Source organism: Callithrix jacchus, chromosome 3 (genome assembly GCF_049354715.1).
Source record: "Callithrix jacchus isolate 240 chromosome 3, calJac240_pri, whole genome shotgun sequence".
Taxonomy (NCBI): Eukaryota; Metazoa; Chordata; class Mammalia; order Primates; family Cebidae; genus Callithrix; species Callithrix jacchus.
The window spans coordinates 88,731,537-88,752,354 of record NC_133504.1 but is presented as its reverse complement, the minus strand read 5'-3'; the positions used below and the strand labels follow the sequence as shown (position 1 = coordinate 88,752,354).

General features: G+C 41.1%; 1 protein-coding gene and 1 long non-coding RNA gene across 7 annotated transcripts in view; one reads left to right on the top strand and one right to left on the bottom strand.

The window, feature by feature from the left end:
* LOC103791908 (uncharacterized) overlaps positions 1-967 on the bottom strand; it is a 107,783-nt gene extending 106,816 nt beyond the window's left edge. For all 3 annotated transcript variants that reach the window (XR_008480122.2, XR_008480123.2, XR_004740741.3), the window contains exon 1: positions 761-967. This is a non-coding gene — a long non-coding RNA (uncharacterized LOC103791908). The remainder of the gene's footprint in view (positions 1-760) is intronic.
* Positions 1-9,586, top strand: part of RPL34 (ribosomal protein L34) — a 45,507-nt gene extending 35,921 nt beyond the window's left edge. Inside the window, exons 2-6 of one of the 4 annotated variants that reach the window (XM_003732452.5) lie at positions 776-1,051; positions 2,744-2,817; positions 2,898-2,997; positions 3,310-3,413; positions 6,278-9,586. In XM_003732452.5, the coding sequence (XP_003732500.2) occupies positions 935-1,051; positions 2,744-2,817; positions 2,898-2,997; positions 3,310-3,413; positions 6,278-6,362 (480 nt within the window). In that variant the 5' untranslated portion in view covers positions 776-934 and the 3' untranslated portion in view covers positions 6,363-9,586. Of the gene's footprint in view, positions 1-775; positions 1,253-2,743; positions 2,818-2,897; positions 2,998-3,309; positions 3,414-6,277 lie in introns of those variants that run through there. The other 3 variants (XM_008992867.4, XM_008992868.4, XM_008992869.5) reach the window with 3 other exon arrangements.
* Positions 9,587-20,818: the final 11,232 nt, after the last annotated feature.

Sequence of the window (20,818 nt, the reverse complement as noted above, 5' to 3'; positions counted from 1 at the left end):
AGCTCCCTGTTGGAACAGCTGAGGCCGCTGCAACCACGTTGTGCATCACCTGACCCTGCCTTTCTCATCTCCCTGGAGGAGCATTTTAAGAGCACTCCCCATAAACCAACACTCAAGCCTCTCTGAGGTGTTTCCAGGGAACCTAATCTAATATTAAAAATTTAAAGGCCTCTTTTAGCATTCTCGCTTATAGTCCAGGCAAAGAGTTCTTTACTTTTTTAGAGGTCATGAATTCCTTTGACAAGGTGATGAAAGCCAGGGATCCTCTTCTCAGAAAAATACACACACGCACTTAATGTAAAATTTTACGTACTATTTTAAAGGTTAAACTTTACCACCCATGAAAAGCCTCAAGTCGCTCTTTGTACATAATCATAAGATTAGCCACCATTTACTGAGCACTTCCTCTCTATAAGACCCTGTGCTAAGTGCTTTACCTTCAAAATGACTTTGATCCTGACATAACACGGCAGGGTAGTTCCTAATATCTTCCTTTTAGAGATTTAAGGGCTTGCTCAAAGTAGCACGGCTAATAATTAGCAGACACTGGACTAAAATCCCAATTTGTTTGTAAAGCTTGTGCTCTGAGTATATGACAAGGAAAGAGAAGAGAAAGTTAAAGAAGGGAAGGTCCTCGAAGGTCTCTTAACGATAAATGTCAAGAGCTTGGATTTAAACTCCCGGGTCTAACGCCAAAGCTGGCACCCTTGAGATTAAACGTGTAGCGTCCATGACAACGAAGAAGTTGATTGTGTCCCACCTCTGTCCTTTGCAGCTTGTCCTTTGCGTTTGTTTCTACAGCGATTTCCAATAGATTACTGCGTGGCCTTGATGTAGACAGCTAGTGTGCAGCCCAGCCCACAGAGGGGCGGCACGATGGTTGCCTGCATCTCCGCCCACGGAGGAGAGGTGCATCGCCTTCCGTACAACATGGATGCGCTCTCTCCACCACTCCGCTGGTTCTGACGCAACTTCCTGTCCTGCGCAATTCTATTTGACCTTTGAACTCGCAAAGGCTTTCTTCTTCCTCTTCCGGGGACGTTGTGTGCAGGTATGGTCGGTGTTCTGTTTTCCCTGTCTTTATTTCCTTCACAATCGGCTGCCATCCGAGGAGCTGAGGAAGCCTAGAGCTCTCAGGAGCAGTCTTTAGAGCTGGCATAGGGGCAAGCGCCATACGAGGGAGGTTGGTGGTGAGGAAATTTCTTTCTTTGATCTTCGGAAATGCCTTCTTCCTGGAGGCCTCTCCAAAGCCGTGAGTAGCCAGAGCTCGCCACTCTGGACTTTGCTGCCTTCCAAGTGCAGCGTTTGGAGACAAACGAGTTGTGGTCCGGCGGTTTGAGACTGGGAAATCGCCGAACGTTTTCAGATTTTACAACCACGTTTTCACAGCACGCCTGTACATGTTCTCAGTCTTCGGGAGGGCAGGGACCGGCAAGTTCGGATGGAGGTTTCGCTATTTGGCTTCTGTTTCCAAGGCTCATGTCAAGGAAGAGAAAAATGTGTTAGATGTTTCCATTGTGCTTTTGGAGATGCAAACAGAATAGTGGCTTCATAAATCACTCGTACTGGCCTTACGTGTCAAGTTTTGGTCTCTGGTAGTTTTGTTTTAGTTTAATTTTAGTAAGAGGCTTGTGACAACAAATGTAGGCTGTTTTCGTTTCAGTAACAATATTGTTATGAAATGAAGTGTTGCAAGGTATGAAGTGGGAAGATTTTAGTTCAAGTATGGATTATGTTTTACTTTGGTTAGTTCACTTGACGAAGTTGCTCACATGCATATCTGTTACCTATTTGCTAAATAACCTCAAGTTGTTCCAGTTGCTAAGTGGGAAGAAAGCAAGTGCCATAACCCAAAGACACTTCTGTAATGTCAAAATTAGTATTAAAGGGTATGCCTTTACTCAGGTGGTGCTTTGGGGCAAGACACTGAACCCTGAAAATGTGCCTAGCATTGTGTTGGGAGGGATAACTCACATTTGATCCTAATGACAGCTCTATAAAGTAAGCAGAAATCCCTTTTCAGAGAGAAGGAGGCTGGCTCCTTGTCCTGTGTATTCCCAATAAATGGCATAGCTAAGGATTAGACTTCAGAGCTCACTTGTGCTCTTTGTTTAAAGCAGTGTTTCTCCAGCTGGCCTCGTAGCACTTTTCTGGACACCACTCCAAACAAAATGAGACTGAGAGAAAGGAGCCTGGTGCTCAGAATGTTAAGTGCCACATTTGATTACCATCAGGAAAGCTAACATTTTTGGCCTCTTGTTTATCAGTCACCTTTAAATACAAGTAGTTTTAAAATGTGGAATCTTACGTAAATAAGACATCTTAATAGATGGGTGTTACAAGCTGGGTGCGGTGGCTCACACCTGTAATCCCAGTGCTTTGGGAGGCTGAGGTGGGTGGATCACCTGAGGTCAGGAGTTCCAGACCAGCCTAACCAACATGGAGAAATCCCGTCTCTACTAAAAATACAAAATGAGCCGGTCGAGGTGGCACATGCCTGTAATCCTAGCTACCAGAGAGGCTGATGCAGGAGAATCACTTGAACCCAGGAGGCGGAGGTTGTGATGAACTGAGATTGCGCCATTGCACTCCAGTCGTGGCAACAAGAGCTCCGTCTCAAAAATATATGTATATGGGTGTTGCGTACAGGAATATATATGTGGATGAAATAGACCATGTGATGCTGTTTTGAGATACTGTTTTTACAATGGAAATATTTGATGTTATTCTATTCTTAATTTAGGCACTCAGAATGGTCCAGCGTTTGACATACCGACGTAGGCTTTCCTACAATACTGCCTCTAACAAAACTAGGCTGTAAGTGTTTCTAAAAATTTTAAGTATATATTGACATTTACTCTACAAAATGCTGACCTACTGACTGTTTGACTTTCTAGGTCCCGGACCCCTGGTAATAGAATTGTATACCTTTATACCAAGAAGGTTGGGAAAGCACCAAAATCAGCATGTGGTGTATGCCCAGGCAGGCTTCGAGGAGTAAGTGTAACTTTTACTGTCAGCGGCCTAACAAGGCTTGAACTTGTTGAGATTTCATCCTTTGATAATGGAATGAGTCAAGGAGCGGTTACCACTAAGAGGGTTGGGAATCACCAAACATCCGTGATCCAATATCTGCCAAGAATGTAGACTTTTAAAACAATCTGAGAAATGTAGTGAAATGCCTTTCAGATAAATCAGTACACTGTTTCCCTTTGTAACCTGCTTTAAACTTGCCTTTAACACTTAACAAAATGTAGGAAAATTTCTGTTAAAGCATGACAAAATAATCTTAGTGTTTTTATTATGTAGGTTCGTGCTGTAAGACCTAAAGTTCTTATGAGATTGTCCAAAACAAAGAAACATGTCAGCAGGGCCTATGGTGGTTCCATGTGTGCTAAATGTGTTCGTGACAGGTACGTTAAATGCTTAAATGGGCTTTCTTCAGCAAATTTGTGGGTTTGTGTGTTATACTGTCTGCTAATCAGTAGAAGATTGGTGAAATGACTCATTTTAAACCAGTTGCATACTTTAGAATCCTTCCTCAACTATGGATAATTGATGCTGCACAAAGCAGTAAATAATATTCAGAGTAACAATTTGAGGACATCTGTATGCTAGATGTAGAGGTTAAAAGGAACTTGGTTTTGTTGTGGTGGTGGGTGAGCAAATCTCTGTTAGTGCTTTGGACACAGATGGAGTGTGGAAGGTGTTAAAAGTATAGGAATGAAATAGTTGTGTGTGTGTGTTCTCATGTGCCTGAAGCATAGGGTTGCAGGAGATAATGGACAACAACACTAGAAAAGCCAGATTATGAGGGGCTTTACAGAATGAAAAGTAGGTTGACTTTTTTTTTTTTTTTTTTTTTTTTGACAGAGTCTTGCTCTGTCGCCCAGGCTGGAGTGCAGTAGCTTGATCTTGGCTCGCTGCAACCTCCTCCTGGGTTCAAGTGATTCTCCTGCCTCAGCCTCCCAAAGCATTGGGATTACAGGTGTGAGCCACCACGCCTGGCCAGCTTAATTGTTTAGAATGTGAGAATTGATGGACTTTGAGCAGGACAGGAGAACCCTTTGGTGTGCCAGAAACAAACTGCCGCAGGATGGGTGGTGAAGTCATTCCTTTTACAAAAGATGAATGTTTGGAACATAACATTTCTCTTTGTGAAGGAGAGGAAGTGGCACTTGCTTTAAGACCGAAGACTGGTTAGGGAAAGAGGAGAGTGTTGTGGGTAGTCTGCTCACGTTGGTTATGAGAAGGAATTTAGCTATGGGATTTATGGTGGTAACATTTACATGACAAAAAACAAGGCAATCAGGAAAGTTTCTATTCCTGGTGTTTGTTTTTTGGTGAGGAAAACAAGACTTAAAACATGGGCCAGACCGGCCTCAAACTCCTGGGCCTGAGTGATCTGCCCACCTCAGCCTCCTAAAGTGTTGGGATTACAGACATAAGCAACTGCGCCTGGCTAAAGACCTTGCTATTGGCTACATTAAAATGCTTCCAAAGAAGGTATCAGTGGAAGGAATTGAGAGGTGGTTCATTTTCAGAAGTAAAGAAACTGATTCGAAATAGTTTTGCCTCTGATTTACTTAGCTAGTTCTATAAAGGGGTCTGGCTAAGGTGTTTTGTTTTTTTTGTTTGTTCGTTTTTTGTTTTCTGTTTTTGGGAGACAGTCTCACTCTGTCGCTCAGGCTGGAGTGAAATGGTGTGATCTTGGCTCACTGCAATCTCAGTGTCCTGAGTAGCTGGAATTACAGGTGTCCGCCAACACGCCTGGCTGATATTTTTGTATTTTTAGTAGAGACAGAGTTTTGCTATGTTGTCCAGGCTGGCTCGAACTCCTGATCTCGGGTGATCCACCCGCCTTGGCCTCCCAAATCACACCTGGGATTACAGGTCTGAGCCACCACACCGAATCCTAGCTGAGTTTCTAAAACAGATCTTTAGACACCAAAACCTGGTAGTCTTCATTCTGCATTTTAGGAGGTCGTTTGTAAGAGAACAGTAAGAGATGCTACATTAATACAAGTGGAGGATAAATATAGCTTCTGTAATGTACGGCAAAGCTTAACTATGATTGACGTTTAAAGGAAAAATTACTTGCAAATAGCTGGGAATGGCATTTGAGCTGGAACCTAATGATGGGTAAATTTTGGACAAAAGCCAGAGAGGGCATTCCAGGCAAGGAAAGTACAGATTGATCTGGCACATTGTGGGTGAGAAATGGAAATGTACATTGGAGATAAGTCATGAGTTTTAAGCTAAAGAAGTTTGGCTTTTATCCCTCAGTCTTTGGTTCTAAAACTTTGCTAAACATAAAATCAGATGGATAGATACATTTATATAATTCTCAGGCCTTTGAAGATTTGAATTTAGGTTTATAGGATAGCCTAGAAATTAGCATTATTGGTTCAGCATTATCAGGTGCTGAGCAGGTCTGCATGTGGTCTGTGCTTTCAGTAAGTTAAGGGAGTTTTTAAGTGACATCAGTTGTATGTGTCTGATACGATTACATGAGGAAGATTTGAAGACATTAGAAAACCCAGAATTTGGGGACTAGGTTATTTGATAACCAGGGTTACCAATGGGAAATGGGATGGGGGGAGGTTTAACTGGAAGCAAGAGAAGTGCTTTAACCTCTACTGGTAACTCTGATTTGACAAATGCTAGAAAGACCTACTTTTTGCTAGGTCCTATGCAGCAATGACGGTAAAATGCACTCCTAGATGGAGGTTCAAAGTCTAGAAAATCTTTCCAGATTTGACCTCATAATCTCCCCGTTAAACAGGTGTGGAACTATTTCGTACTTTATAGAGAAGGTAACTTGTTCCATGATGCAGCTAGTACGTGGTAGAGTGGGCCCTAAACAAGCTCTAAAATCCTTGTTCTTGGTGAGACGTCTCTTGCTAATGTCCCTTTACCTTTTAATTTTAGTTCTTAACATATAGCCCCTTTTGTGTTGTTTTTTGCTGGGAATTTTCAAAAATATGGTTAAAATATTCTAAGACATTTTTGTAAATCAAGAAATACCACTGTGTTGTAGATCCTAACAATAAATTAGAGCTCTCGTAAGTGGTCTCCAGATAACTACTGGCATGAAATTGAAGGATTGTCTTGCTTTAAATGAATTTCAGCTCTACTCTGTTTGTGGGTTTCCTTTACTTTCCTGGGTTCCCTGATTGCTTCGTTTAGTTCTTGTACCATATTTGCCTTCCCTATGTTAAATAAAAAATGGAAGTTCATTTTAAGGAAACGATTATTTTGCTGTTTTCCTTTCTAGGATCAAGCGTGCTTTCCTTATCGAGGAGCAGAAAATCGTTGTGAAAGTGTTGAAGGCGCAAGCACAGAGTCAGAAAGCGAAATAAAAAATGAAACTTTGAGTAATAAAAATGAAAAGACTTGCTGTATGTATGATTTTTTTAATGTGTGTTGTAATGTGTTGATATACATATTTTGTTTCTGAATTTCTTTTTTTTTTTTTGAGACGGTTTTGCTCTTCTTGCCCAGGCTAGGGTGCAGTGGCGTGATCTCAGCTCTCCGCAGCCCCCACCTCCTGGGTTCAAATGATTCACTTCAGCCTCCTGAGTAGCTGAGATTACAGGCATGCATCACCACGAATGGCTTATTTTGTATTTTTAGTAGTGATAGGGTTTGTTGGACAGGCTGGTCTCGATCTCTCAACCTCAGGTGATCTGTCTGCCTCAACCTTCCAAAGTGCTAGGATTATAGGTGTGAGCCACTGTGTCCGGCCAGTGGATTACTTTTTCTGAAGAAACAATTGGTGGTCACTGATGGCTAGAATTCTGGGGGGACAGCTCTACCCACTGCACTGGAGCATAATGTCCTTCCCTTTGTGGGCTGAATGGGGAGAATGGCCCTTCTATCTGAACCTTTAATATCCCTTTGATTCTTATTTTAGCATCTTGTTTACATCACCAAGTTTCACAGGATAGAAACCTTGGTATTCTCTTTCCTTGGAATGGAACCTTTTTAAAGCCATCTTTAAACCCTTTGTTCTTTTAGGTCACTTCAGTTCAAAAATGGTATCTTGGAGAGCTCAGAACTCCTTATTTAACAAGATAATGAGCTGTATACAAAACCATGGGTCAAGGGTGTAGTCTCTGTTCTATATTGGATTTATTATCCAGGTCAGAATATTAAAATACCTCATTTTTCTTGGGAACTATGTAGTGTTTCTGCCAACTCAGACAAATTTCACTCCTACTGCCCAGTCTGGAGTTCAGTTTTGGCTTGCTGCAATTTTTCATTTCCTGGGCTCAAGTGATTCTCCTGCCTCAGCCTCTCAGCAGGGACTACAGGAGTGCACCACCATGCCTGGCTCATTTTTGTTTTTTGTTCAAAATGGTTTCACCATGTTTTTAGGCTGGTCTCAAAATTGGGCTCAAGCAACCTGCCTGCTTTGGCCTCCAAAAGTGCCAGGATTACAGGAGATCCGACTGGGCTTACAGACAAGAGCCACCACACCCAGCCACTACTCAGTCATTTTTAATAGTTGGGTGTTTTTCTTGCCATTTTGTCTTCTAGAAGTAAAATAGACATTTTAAGTCAAAACTGGAAGCACACTACATGTATAAACTTTCAACTCTTTTTTTTTTCCTCCCATATAACCCCTGTGATTATATTTCTTTTCAAAGACTATTTTAGTAGCTGTATGCAGTATCAAGTCTACATGCCATAATTTAGACATTCCCTTTCTTTGCAACATTTGGGCTATTTCCAATTTTTCTCTGTTTGAAAGTGAGCATTCTTATTTGTCTATTTATGCTGATTTTTAAAAATTCACAAGCTGGTGCTGAAGTTCAGTATTTCGAAGACAGCATTGATTGGTGTGAAGATAGGAACAACTCATTCCAAGTGACCCAGATGGATTCTATAACTCTTGTGGATTCCGGTTTTTTAAAAAACAAAATGAAGCTCTTACTGAATCCAGTTCTATGTGTGTGACAAAGTATTCTTGACAGGTTCCTAAAAGGACGTGAACATAGTCAGTGGTTTTCTTTTTAAAGTCTACTATTTCTCCTTCCATTGAATTGCTTACTAATTCTATTAGAGGGTTGAAGGAGGTCCTTTATCCTTAAAAACAATCTCCAAATGTTTACATAAGTTGGTATGCTGGAGCTACCTCACCTCAGCTTGTGAGAGCCAGTTGTGTGCATCTTTTTCCAGCTTTGCATCCAGTGACATCTGGTTGGCACCTTAAGATTGGTATGATGAGAGTATTTACACCTGAGAAATCACTAAATGCTACAAAATCCTGTTTTCCCCCAGAGAGCTGAAGGTGAAATATTACCAAGCACATCTCTTGATATGACTCAAGTTACAGTCTATGATCACAACTAATACAGTTGTGATACTCTTGGTACCAGGAGCTCTAATATATGTCTGGTACATGTTTGATAATGACTTTCACTTTGCAAACTTTTGTTATAGTACTTTGATTTTGTAAAGAGTTTGGGGTTTGATTTATGAAATCCAAAACAAACCTTTTATTAAATCTAGTTCTCTGTGTGACCAGTTCTCTGTATGAATGGAGGGGAAAATAATTTAAAATCTTGCAGAGTAAAGTTTCATCTTCTTAAACAATGAAAACTAGATATGATGAACACTATTCTAAACCAAGAGTAGAAAAATCTGGGCTGGGCATGGTGGCTCACGCCTGTAATCTCTGCCCTTTGGGAGGCTGAGGTGGGCAGATCACCTAAGGTCAGGAGTTCGAGACCAGCCCGGCCAACATGATAAAACCCCGTCTCTACTAAAAATACAAAAAATTGGTTGGACGTGGTGCATGCCTGTAATCCCAATAGCTTAGGAGGCTGAGGCAGGAGAATCGCTTGAACCCAGGAGGTGGAGGTTGCAGTGAGCTGAGATCTCACCACTGCACTACAGCCTGGGCAACAAGCAAAACTCCATCTCAAAAAAAAGAAAAGTTAATGCTACCTTCATGAGTTTCATTTCTGTCTCAGCTAGTTCACACTAATAAACTACCATAGACTGAGTGACTTAACATTTTATTTCTCACTGTTCTGGAAGCTGAGAAGTTCAAGATCAAGGCACTGGCAGATTCCCTGTCTCTTCCTGGTTTGCAAATGGCCATCTCTTTGCTCTATCCACACAAGGTGGAGAGATCATCTATCTCATGTCTTTTCTTAGAAGGGCACTAATCTCGTTATCAGGACTCCACCCTCATGATCTAATTAAAATACCTCCCCACAGCCTCGCCATCCCATTGGGAGTTAGGATTTCAACATATAAATTTTGAGGGGGGACACAAACATTCAGTCCCTAACGTTTTCTAAATTAAAGGATAAGATCTGCAATAATTTTGCATGAAAAGATGCTTTTGGGTTTCCAAAATATTAGCTATTCAATAATTTTTAGTATATCTTTGTTTACAAAATAACATCTTAAATGTTTCTGGTTAACCTGAAGGATTATGTATTTTTGCCAAACGTTTATGTTATTTTATAATTGCTTTAATATTCATTCACTCAACAAATATTTATTAGAAACTAAAATGTACCAGAAACTGTGCTGCTTGGTAAGTGTTAATAAAGTAGTCAACAAAGAAGACAAGACTCTTCCCCTGCCTCATAACACACAGGAGAGACAGCGTTAAATGGGGAATATAAAAACGCATTTGTTGCACACACTAGGATTAGAGTCACAAAGGGAAAGTCCTTAGCGCAGTGAAACAATGCAAAAAGGGAGAACCTCGTGGGGGAGTTAAGGCAGGCTTTTTTTGAGAAAGTGATGTTCAAGCTCAGAACAAAGATAAGTAGGCGTTGGCTGGGTGACAAAAAGGGAGAACACTCCAGACAGAAACCAGCATGTGCAAATGCTTTAAGAAATAGCTTGTATGAAAAATAAAATGTATTCAGTCAATCTGATTCACTGTCAATATTTAGAGCCCAATAAACCTGCAATGTGTGAACTAATTGTTAATCACTAAGAAGGAACATCCCTGTCAGCACATAGCTTTTAGTATACCTGTGAGGCCCCAGGGCTACTTTTCCATCCTAAGGGAGACCCAGCAAAAGAAAAGCTTTCCTAAACCGTTTTAGGAGCAAATAAATCCTCCTCTGCATTAGGGGACATTTAAATTATGCAATCCTCTAGATAATTTAGTCACCAACCACTTAACTATTAAGGAGGAAATGGATCAAATTTATTGACCAAGTTCCCTTGATATCCATTCAACTTCTATATTCATTGGCCTGTGCAAATAGCCTGAAGGCTTCACTCTCTCAACTCTCTCATTCTGGGGTTGAAAATAAGCTTTCAGCTTGACTTGCCTGAAGAACAAATGGTCTTGAAGAAAATTCACTTGTTTTTTTGCATCTTAGTGTAAGTCATAAAGATGACACAGGCCATATGGTCTCTCTGTCACAACTACTCAATTCTGCCACTGTAGATTGACAGTAGCCATAGACAATACATAAACAAATGGTCATGGCTATGTTCCAAGAAAGTTTTGTTTACAAAAGCTGATGTCAGGTCAGATTTGGTCCTTAGCTCATAGTATGGGAAGCTGCTCTAGACAACTCTGCTTCCAGCCATAGCTGCCATCAGATTGCAATTGAATGAGAGACCTCAAGCTAGACCAGCAGAAAACTGCCTTGTCAAGTCTAATCAGCCCAATGGATGGTGGGAAAAAAATAAAATGACTGCTTTTTAAATCCCACTCAATTTTGAGGTGATTTGTTACATATCAGCATACCACTAAAACGATGGTACAGTGCAATTATCTTTAAACATTTCTTTTTGCTTAGTACCCCTTAAAAAATTTGGAAAGTTATATAGACTCTTGCACATTTTCAGGTTGTCATCTGAAACTTTCATTCAAAATGTAAATCCTTGCTAAGGATATTATCTCCAACAGAGTGAAAATTTTAATAATTTTAAAGAGAACTGTTTTATCAACTTTAAAGCATATCAAATAAAAGCTCCACAAGCAGCCATTTTTGAGTTTTTCAAATATTTATTTATGTTTAACTTTTAAGTTCAGTGGTATATGTGCACATTTGTCATATAAGTAAACTTGCGTCATGGAAGTTTGTTGTAAGATTATTTCATCACCCAGGTATTAAGACTAGTACTCATTAGTGATTTTTCCTCATCCTCTCCCTCCTCCCACCATCCACCCTGTGATAGGCCCCAGTGTGTGTTGTTTCTTTCTAAGTGTCCATGAGTTCTCATCATTTAGCTCTCACTTATAAGTGAGAACATGCAGAATTTGGTTTTCTGTTCCTGTGTTAGTTTGCTATGGATATTGGCGTCCAGCTCCATCCACATTCCTGCAAAGGACATGATCTTGTTCTTTTTTATGGTATAGAAGCCATTAAAAAAAAAAAAAAGACAGGAACAAGCTCTTCTAACATTTGGATGTTTTATGTTCTTTCTTTTTCTTTTTTTTTTTTTTTTTTGCTTTGTTTTTTTAGAGACAGGATCTTTCTCTGTTGACTGGGCTAGAGTACAGGTTGCCATCCTAGCTCACTGCAACCTTAAACTTTCGGAGTCAAACAATCCTCTGCCTCTGCCTTCCAAGTAGTTGGGACTATAGGCATGTATCGCCACACCTGACTGATTTTTTAAATGGTTTTTGTTTACAAAGGAAAAAAAAGAGTCTTGCTATGTTGCCTAGGCTAATCTCAAAGTCCTGGCCTCAAAGTGATTCTCCTGCCTTGGCCTGCCAAAGCAATGGAATTACAAATGTGACCCACTGTCACCCCTTTTTCTTTTTGACATGTATTAGGCATAGTATTTTAAGAATTAAAATTAGAATTTTAACCTAATATATGTTTATGTTGAAATATTTTCCTGATTGGTAATTCCCACAATTCTTTTCTTTCTTTGAGACGGAGTCTTGCTCTGTCACCTATGCTGGAGTGCAGTGGCACAATCTCAACTCACTGCAACCTCCACCGCCCAGGTGCAAGCAATTCTCCTGCCTCAGCCTCCAAGTAGCTGGGATTACAGGCATGTACTACCATACCCAGCTAATTTTGTATTTTTAGTAGAGACAGGGTTTCACCATGCTGACCAGGCTAGTCTTGAACTCCTGACCTCAGGTGATCCACCCACCTTGTCCTCCCAAAGTGCTGGGATTACAGGCATGAGCCACCGCTCCTGGCCCCACAATTCTATTTTTTTTTTCTTATCTCATTTCTGTACCCACAATTCTATTTTTAAGGGAGAAGGAACCAAAGAGAAAGGCATGGAGTCTTGCCACTCATTTATCCTATGGATAAGATAAGGCGTTGATAGCTGCCTTTTCAACCGTGCTCTCTGCTTCACTCTCAAGGGTTTCCCTCTCAGGATGATTCATTTTTTTGACAGTTTGGGGGAGAAGAAAGAGGATAAGTTTGCTAAATGAAAATCGTCATTATTCTCCCTCATCCTGCTCGACATTATCTCTGAGTTCAGGTTGTCTCCCAGTGAGAGCCGGGATATCCTGCTCCAATGCTTAACAGTTTCCTTATATATAAGACAGGGAAAGACACCAAGCCCCTGGTTTCTAAAATTTCTTCACAAAGAGTCAAGTATTATTATTCATTGACTGTGTACAAATTGCTAATGTAAGCACCAAGATGAACAAAATAGACAAAAATCTCTGCCTTACTTGAGATTACATTCCAGTGAGAGCTGACAGACAATAAATGAAGGAAGGAATACATAATATGTCAATAGGTAAGTAAGTAAAAACATGAACAATAAATGTTACACAAAACAGAAAGCAGGTCAAAGAAATAGAATGCAGGGAAGAAGTAGGGGGTTGCATGCAATTTAAATATCCTGGTGTGAGGAGGCTTCCCCAAGAAGGGGACATTGAAGCAAAGACTTGAAGGCAGTGAGGAGGGTAGCCTTGAGGATATGTTGGAGAGAGCTTTCCAGCAGAGAATAGTTCGCAGGCAGTAGGATGTGCTGTGGCTGACACTCAGGGAACGTGCATCAGAAGTGAAGTTAGGGAGTTCTTGGGGCACCAGGTTGTGTGGGTCCTTACCATTCATCTCTAGGACCAGTCTGGCCCTCAGACAAGGGCTTCTCCTCTGGGTCCCATCCTTTAGAGGGCGATGCTCTGGCTTTCTCCTGCCGATACCCCACCCCAAAAGCAAAGAGTTCAGGAGACCAAAGAACATGCTAACCCTAAATGTATGCTCTCCTTCTAGACATAATTCCAGAACCCTTGCCCAAGGCACCCAAACCCATGCACATGCTCATGTGAGTCAATGTATTCCCTCCTCAGGGAGTATTTATATTTTGAGTTTTGTAATTCCTGGTGGTGGGTTGAAAGACTGACTTCTGCAGCAGGAATTTCAAGCAGAGGAAGGTGGTAACTCAATCTCTTTGGAGTCGAGGATCAGTCTACTCAATGTGACACAAAGCTAACGGGTAGTGCAAAGGACAGGATCAGCAGTGAAGAACACACTTTAGAAATTGTGTCTAAATTGTGTCTAAATGTGTGCCACATCTTTAGAAATTGACATCAGACGCTCCCATGAGGTTTGTCTTCTGAAATTTCCTTTTCTGTTTCAAAAATCCGAGCTTAACAATATCGTTAATGGTTCTCATACTTTAGATTCACTTAGGATTCTTCTGGGAAACTTGTTAAAATTCAGATTCCCGAGCTCCATCAAAGATGTCCTCAATCATAACCTCTGAAAGTCAGGCCAAGAACTTTCATGGTAACAGATCTCCAAGCTGATTCTCACCCAAATGGATCTTGAACTGCCCTTTCACGATGTGGTAGAAACTGTGTATGATTGGGTGTTAGACAAATAAGTGTTTAAATCATAGGTCTACCATTAACCAGTTAGGTGACTAAGCAATTTTAGTACCTTCTTTATATCTTAGTCACCGCACCTATACAAATGAAGATAAATAATCATAATTTCAGAGGTTCTGAGGGTTGCTGAAATACCCTGTGTCTTCCAGAGTGCATGGTTCATGGTAGAGATGCTCAGTAAGACTCTTTCCTGCTTGCAGTACAATAACTGCCTTTTTACCTTCTTATAGAGAAACACAGAAAGTGCATCAAGATGGCCAGATGAAGTTTTCTCATTTTGAATGATTGAAGAGCAGTGATATTATTGGAAATAAACCAAAAAATCAACTGATATCCTCCTGTATCACGTTTTACCCAAAATGATTTTTTTTCTCTTTGTAAGGAATTACACACACACATACACACACACACACAGGCTGAAAGTACCAAGCTGTCTTTGATTAGTTCCGGGCAAATGCATGTTAGGGCATCTGAAAACCACAACTGGAGACATCATTTCTGATGGGCCTAATGCTCAGAGTATTTCCTTTCAACTGAATTTGGGGAAAGTACTTTGATATAACGTACATATGGAAATGTTTTACAACATTCTTTAAAAGTTAGATACTTTATTCAGGATGTATGTAAAACATACTTTCCTCTTCCATGTGTATGGCTAAATTCCTTGTCATTTCTAAGCTAGAATATTTTTGTTTTGTTTTGTTAAATTGATCTCAGTGTGTAACAAAGGACCAGATTGCCAGTCCTGGAGACAGCGGTCTTTTTTTCTGGGCTTCTGGCAGACAGCAGGAACAGCTGCTGCTTAAGCATACCCCAAATATTTTACCTCTGGAAAGATCATTTCTGGAGATGAGTAGGTACTTTGGTTTCTCATTCCCTCTGAAGGGTGTCGGTGGGAACGGTGGGGATATAGTTGGCCATTTACTCAGGGCTGTGGTTCTAAGGCTATTGCCACATTTCACATGTGCAATCAAATCACAACCTGGGTTGTGGTTCAAATTCTTTTGAAGTGATTAAACCATGTTGTTTTACATGCCATTCCTAATCTTAGGGTAAAACATTCCTTGGAAAAATATTCTTCAATCACAAGAATCTAACAGTGGTTACTTTCTTTTCTTTCTTTTTGGTTTTTTTTTTTTTTTTTTTTTTTTTTTGCTGCTTTTATAGTGGAAGTTTGTTCAGTATAGTGGTTACTTTCAGGGAGAAGGAATAGGGCAGGGGAGAAGATAAGGGGAAGATGACATTCGCTTTGTATTTTTTGAATTCTGTGTAGTCTTTGTATTTTATAACTCTAAACATGTAAGTTTATTTTTTTAAAAGAGGAATCTCATTAAATCAGCTACGAAAAAGAAAAAAGCGGAATCGTCTGTTAAATGGTGGTGTAGACCATTTTTGTTATTAATTCTCTTGAAATTTCTGAATTGAAAAATGAAATCTAATAAGTATACTTTTGAAAGCTAAGTTAGAACTTACTCATTTTTAAGATTCAATTACCAAAAAGTGCCAAATACACTTTTTTAGTTTACAAGCTTATATGTAAAGTATTTGTAAGTCAACTAGATATAAAAAATACCATGGGTTTGATATTTTATTCATCTGAAAATGACATTTTCACAAGATGTTTTTCTTTCATCATTAAATGAGTAAATCATTTGCATTTTAAAGATATGTTCGGATGCCGTGGGATGCAGCTTTTCCCATTTATGTAATGTTTAATTGCATTTATTTGATCACAGTATTGAGGCAAGTTTTTTTAAAATAAGTTTGCCTTTTCATTATGCTTGTGAATATAGTTTTTAAATCTCAAGGTATCAAAAATACACTTTGTTGAAGATAAAATTATGTAGGCCTGTGATTCCTATAAAAGAGAACTCCTGCCCTACTGTGGCCACAGAAAGGAATTACATGTGGGCAGCTGTGAGAAAAACACTGTTCTTTAGTTGAATTGCAACAGCTTTGCAAGTGAGGTAAAGACTGTGTAGATCTACGGTTATTTTTCTTAAACACCTTTTAATATCTATGTGCGTGTGTGGGTGTTTTTTAAAAATCTGGTTCCCTAATGTTGCAAAACAATTTATTCTTCACAGTGGCTGTTTACCTCTCTAATTCAACACTCACTCTCACTCCCAGCAGCCTTCTAATATCTGTAAATGTAGAAACTACCAGATACGAACTTCTGTAACTCCCTTTTCATCTTTGGCACCACAGAACTTTAATGTATGTAAAAGCATGGGCTTTGAAATTGGTAAACCAGAGCTTTGTCAGTTTCTGGGTGTGTCAAGTTGATCATGTTGCCCAATTTCTATGAGCCTCAATTTTCTTATCTAAAATATGAAATTAATAGTGCCTACACCAAAGAATTATTGGATGGATTAAGTAAGACAACCTAATACAACTCCTGTGCATAGTAGATACTAAGTGTTGGTTGCCTTATGCCTCTAATCTTCTCTTTAGAAGATGGCATGCATCTTTTCCAACGTTAATTTTACCCCTGTTGAACCCTGTCTCACACTCTCTTGCCATAGCCCTAATTTTGTTCAGTTACTTAACTCCTTCCCCTCCCTCTGACATCTTTGGTCCCTTCCTCTCCATAGTTTTCTTCTCTCATCTTATAGAAACATGCCCAAGTCTCATCATCCATTAAAACCTCTGTCACAGGCCAGGCGCGGTGGCTCAAGCCTATAATCCCAGCACTTTGGGAGGCCGAGGCGGGTGGATCACGAGGTCAAGAGATCGAGACCATCCTGGTCAACAAGGTGAAACCCCATCTCTACTAAAAATACAAAAATTAGCTGGGCATGGTGGTGCGCACCTGTAGTTCCAGCTACTTGGGAGGTTGAGGCAGGAAAATTGCTTGAACCCACAAGGCAGAGGTTGCGGTGAGCTGAGATTGTGCCATTGCACTCCAGTCTGAGTAACAATAGCGAAACTCCATGTCAAAAAAAAAAAAAAAAAAACAACACCTCTGTCATTACCACTTCAGCTCTCTTCTTCTGTTCATACCTAGCTGTGTTGGGTGTCATAAATCATTCACTACTATTATTTTTAAAATTCTTATCACTCCTTTTCCCCTCTGCAATCTGACTTCTCCTGCCAACATGCTACTGAAATTAATGAATTAATTCATCGAATATTTACAAGTGTTTATCATGATACCATGTCCCAGGCACTGTGCTCAGTAACTTAAGTCATTATAATACTGTGTGCTTGACAATATATTGTACTTACTGGCCAAAAGTCACCACTGTCTAATTGTCAAACTAAATGTCTTCTTTTAGTTTCACTCTATCTGACATGCTGGAAACTTCCCTTTCCAAGGCTTCTTTGCTATGCTCCCTTGGCTCTTCTGTTCCTTTGATCTTGCTGTATTTACTTTGTAGTATCCTCTTAATCATGGGGGTGATTCCCTAGGCATCCATCTTCAGCTTTCTTCTCTCACCCTTTTAACTTTACTCTGTGAACTTCCTATAATTATACACTACATTTGGTGTGTGTGTGCATGCATTTTTCTAGGAAAGAGTTCATAGCTTTTATCAGCCCTGCAAGGAGGTCTATGACCCTCCCAATAACAAACCTGACCTGTTCCTCCTCATGTGCAAGCATGTTTTTCCACTGTGATGACTTCTATTACCCTCCACATGCTGCCGATTCCTGGATCAACTCTGAACCTCCTTCCCATGCTCCAGCGACCATCTTCCCAACCCTGCCAAGGTCCCTCCTGGAGGGTCCTTCTAGAATAATAGTTCTCATCAGGCAGGTGACAGAACCTCTGTCTCCCACTCTTTGCATGCCCCTCTGTGAGGCTTGGGTGGGTTGGGAGTGATGGGAAGCTCTGCTCTCACCCTGCCTCTTGCTATCCAAGGAATTACTGCTGTACATTTTCCCCACTCTCCTTCTCTGGTTCCAGGAAAAGCCTTCTCTGGTCCAGCAGTTTGACACAGCTGTAGTGTTGCCTGGAACCATTATTACACAGTTCACTTTCATCAGTGCCCTCTCTTTCCAGAGGGTTCAAGCCCTATATTTATTTTTAATCAAATTCTCATATTTCTGTCTGCACAGAAAGATCTATAGTTTTTGCTTTACGACCACCCTCCCTGCTCTCCTCACTCCCAATCTGTCTCAGCCCCTTGCTTTCTCTCATCTGGACTTCCACACTAAGGTCCTAACAGGCATCTCTGCTTTAAGTCTTTCTGTCATCTCATCTATTCTTCCAAACACAATACTAATCATTTCAATGTTTAAAATCCTACAATACTTCTTTATGCTTATATCATGAAATCTAAAAGTATCATGACATTGAAAGACCATCCCTAGTCAGGCTTCTGCTTTTTTAGGTCGCATCTCCACTTTTACTCCCCCATCGTCACCATCACTCTGTCATCACCTTCTTTGGGGCTTTCCTATCTCTCTGCCTTTGCTCAGGCTTGTCCGCATGCCTGAAAAGCCTTTTTCCAACCCAGGAATCCAGCTCTTCTATCAGTGCTTCAGCTCAAATGTGAGCACTTCTGTAAGCCTGCCTTTCCTACCTGTGAGAGTTTTGTTTTGTTTTTCCAGATGGAGTCTTGCTGTGTCGCTCAGGCTGGAGTGCAACAGCACAATCTTGGCTCACTGTAACCTCCGCCTCCTGGGTTCAAGCGATTTTCCTGCCTCAACCTCTGAGTAACTGGGATTACAGGCATGAGCCACCATGCCTGGTTAATTTTTGTATTTTTAGTAGAGACGGGGTTTCACCATGTTGGCCAAGCTGGTCTCCTATTCTTGACCTCAAGTGATCCATGTGCCTCGGCCTCCCAATATGCTGGGATTACAAGCATGAGCCACCATGCCCTGCCTACTGGTGAGAATTAATTACTATTTCCTCAGGTCTCTGAAAGCCCAATTGGCCCAAACCTCCCATAGGCATATGCTTCTCAGGCAGTTCTGCCATTGTGTGTGTTCTCTTCAGACTAGGAAAACAGTTTCTTGGGGACAGGAGTTATGCATTAGTTATCTTAGCACTGCCAGCATTTAGGGCAGCCCTTTTCTGCTACATGCTCCATAAATGCTTAAGGAATGAATGAATGAGTGGTGAACATTGTCATCACCAGCACTATCGTTTACTGTCTTTTTGTTGGTTTGTTTGATTTTTTGAATGGACAGATGTCCAAAATAACTGTCTCCCCAAAGATAGGAAACAAACTCCTTTTATCCTTTTTTGGGTGATAATCATCTCTCTTCTAGATGAGTCATATTCTCTCTTTGATGTTCAGTGACTTAAATCCTGAGCACTTAAACACTATCAACAAATTATATATTACATTTGGTAGGAGAATGGGAGCCTGAAAAAAATTGGTTAACTTATACAAAAATATATTTGTATCAAAATAAGAAAATACTCTTCTTACAGTGCTTATTTCTAAAGCTGCTTACATGGTCATAGCTGTTATTTATAACTACATTCTTCTAGTACCCATTTCACATTCTCTTTGCCCTCAGCAATAATCTCAGCTGGTTGTGGTTTCTTGCCTGCTGGAGTGACCTAAACCTTAATCCCTGAAAAGTCTAAGCCACTAACAGTCCTGCCTCTACTGGGTTGTTGTAATTTTCCACTGAAGTTTATTACAGGATAAGGGATTACTAAGGCATCTTGGGATATCTACTGCATTCTAGACACACTCCTCCTTGCTGCCATTTTGTGATGCCAATCTAATTTCCCCTTAATTGTTAAGATAAATCTGCCTACCCAATACAGCATTCTTTTGTTTTTTGATTCATCGGCATGAGGATTTGTGAAGTGGCTAGCTGACAGTCTCATCTCTCAGATTAATAGAACCATTAGTGTGTTACTTGGTGGAAGTGTTCCTCCTTTGGTACTAATACTTCTAGATTAGTAGAGCCATTCCCATTTCCTACACAATATCTGGACTTGTGAATTCTGACTGTGCGCGAAATATGCTGATTACTGATTTTCAGCACATATGCATCTTAGAAGACATGGGCCTGCTCCCAAAGGGATTGCCATCATAACAGTTTTCAAAAGACCATTCCATCATTCCGCATACTAAGATTAGTGAGTTTCATGAACATGAGCCAATGGCCACAATTCATTTGCTGTCAGATGAGTTCCTTGGCCAGAAGCAATGCTGTATAGTAAACCATGGTGATTTGTGGCATTCCCTAGGCCTACAGAATAGTGATTTTGGTAGCAGCATTGTGGGTAAGGAAGGAAACTTTGTTCTAGTGTGTTTACTTCAGTAAAAACCAGGTCGGCAAAGCCTGAGTCCTGTCCTCTAGCTCTCCTCCCCGGGCAGCAGGAGTTTCACCACTCGCTCCACCTTCTCCAGCAACTACCGGTCCATGGGCTCAGTCCGGGTGCGCAGCTATGGCTCCCGGCCAGTCAGCAGCGCGGCCAGCGTCTATGCAGGCACCGGGGGCTCTGGTTCCCGCATCTCCGTGTCGCACTCCGCCAGCCTTCGGAGCGGCGTGGAGGGTCGGGGGGGCCTGGCCGCGGGAATGGCCAGGGGTCTGGCAGGAATGGGAGGCATCCAGAACGAGAAGGAGACCATGCAAAGCTTGAATGACCGCCTGGCCTCCTACTGGACAGAGTGAGGAGCCTGGAGACGGAGACCGAGCACTGGAAACTGGAGAGCAAAATCCAGGAGTACCTGGAGAAGAAGGGACCCCAGGTCAGAGACTGAGGCCATTACTTCAAGACCATCGAGGACCTAAGGGCTCAGATCTTCGCAAATACTGTGGACAATGCCCGCATTGTTCGGCAGATCAACAATGCCCGTCTTGCTACTGATGACTTGAGAGTCAAGTATGAGACAGAGCTGGCTATGTGCCAGTCTGTGGAGAGCGACATCCATGGGCTCCGCAATGTCATCAATGACACCAATGTCACTCGGCTGCAGCTGGAGACAGATATCGAGGCTCTCAAGGAGGAGCTGCCCCTCATGAAGAAGAACCGTGAAGAAGAAGTGAAAGGCTTACAGGCCCAGATTGCCAGCTCTGGGTTGACCATGGAGGTAGATGCTC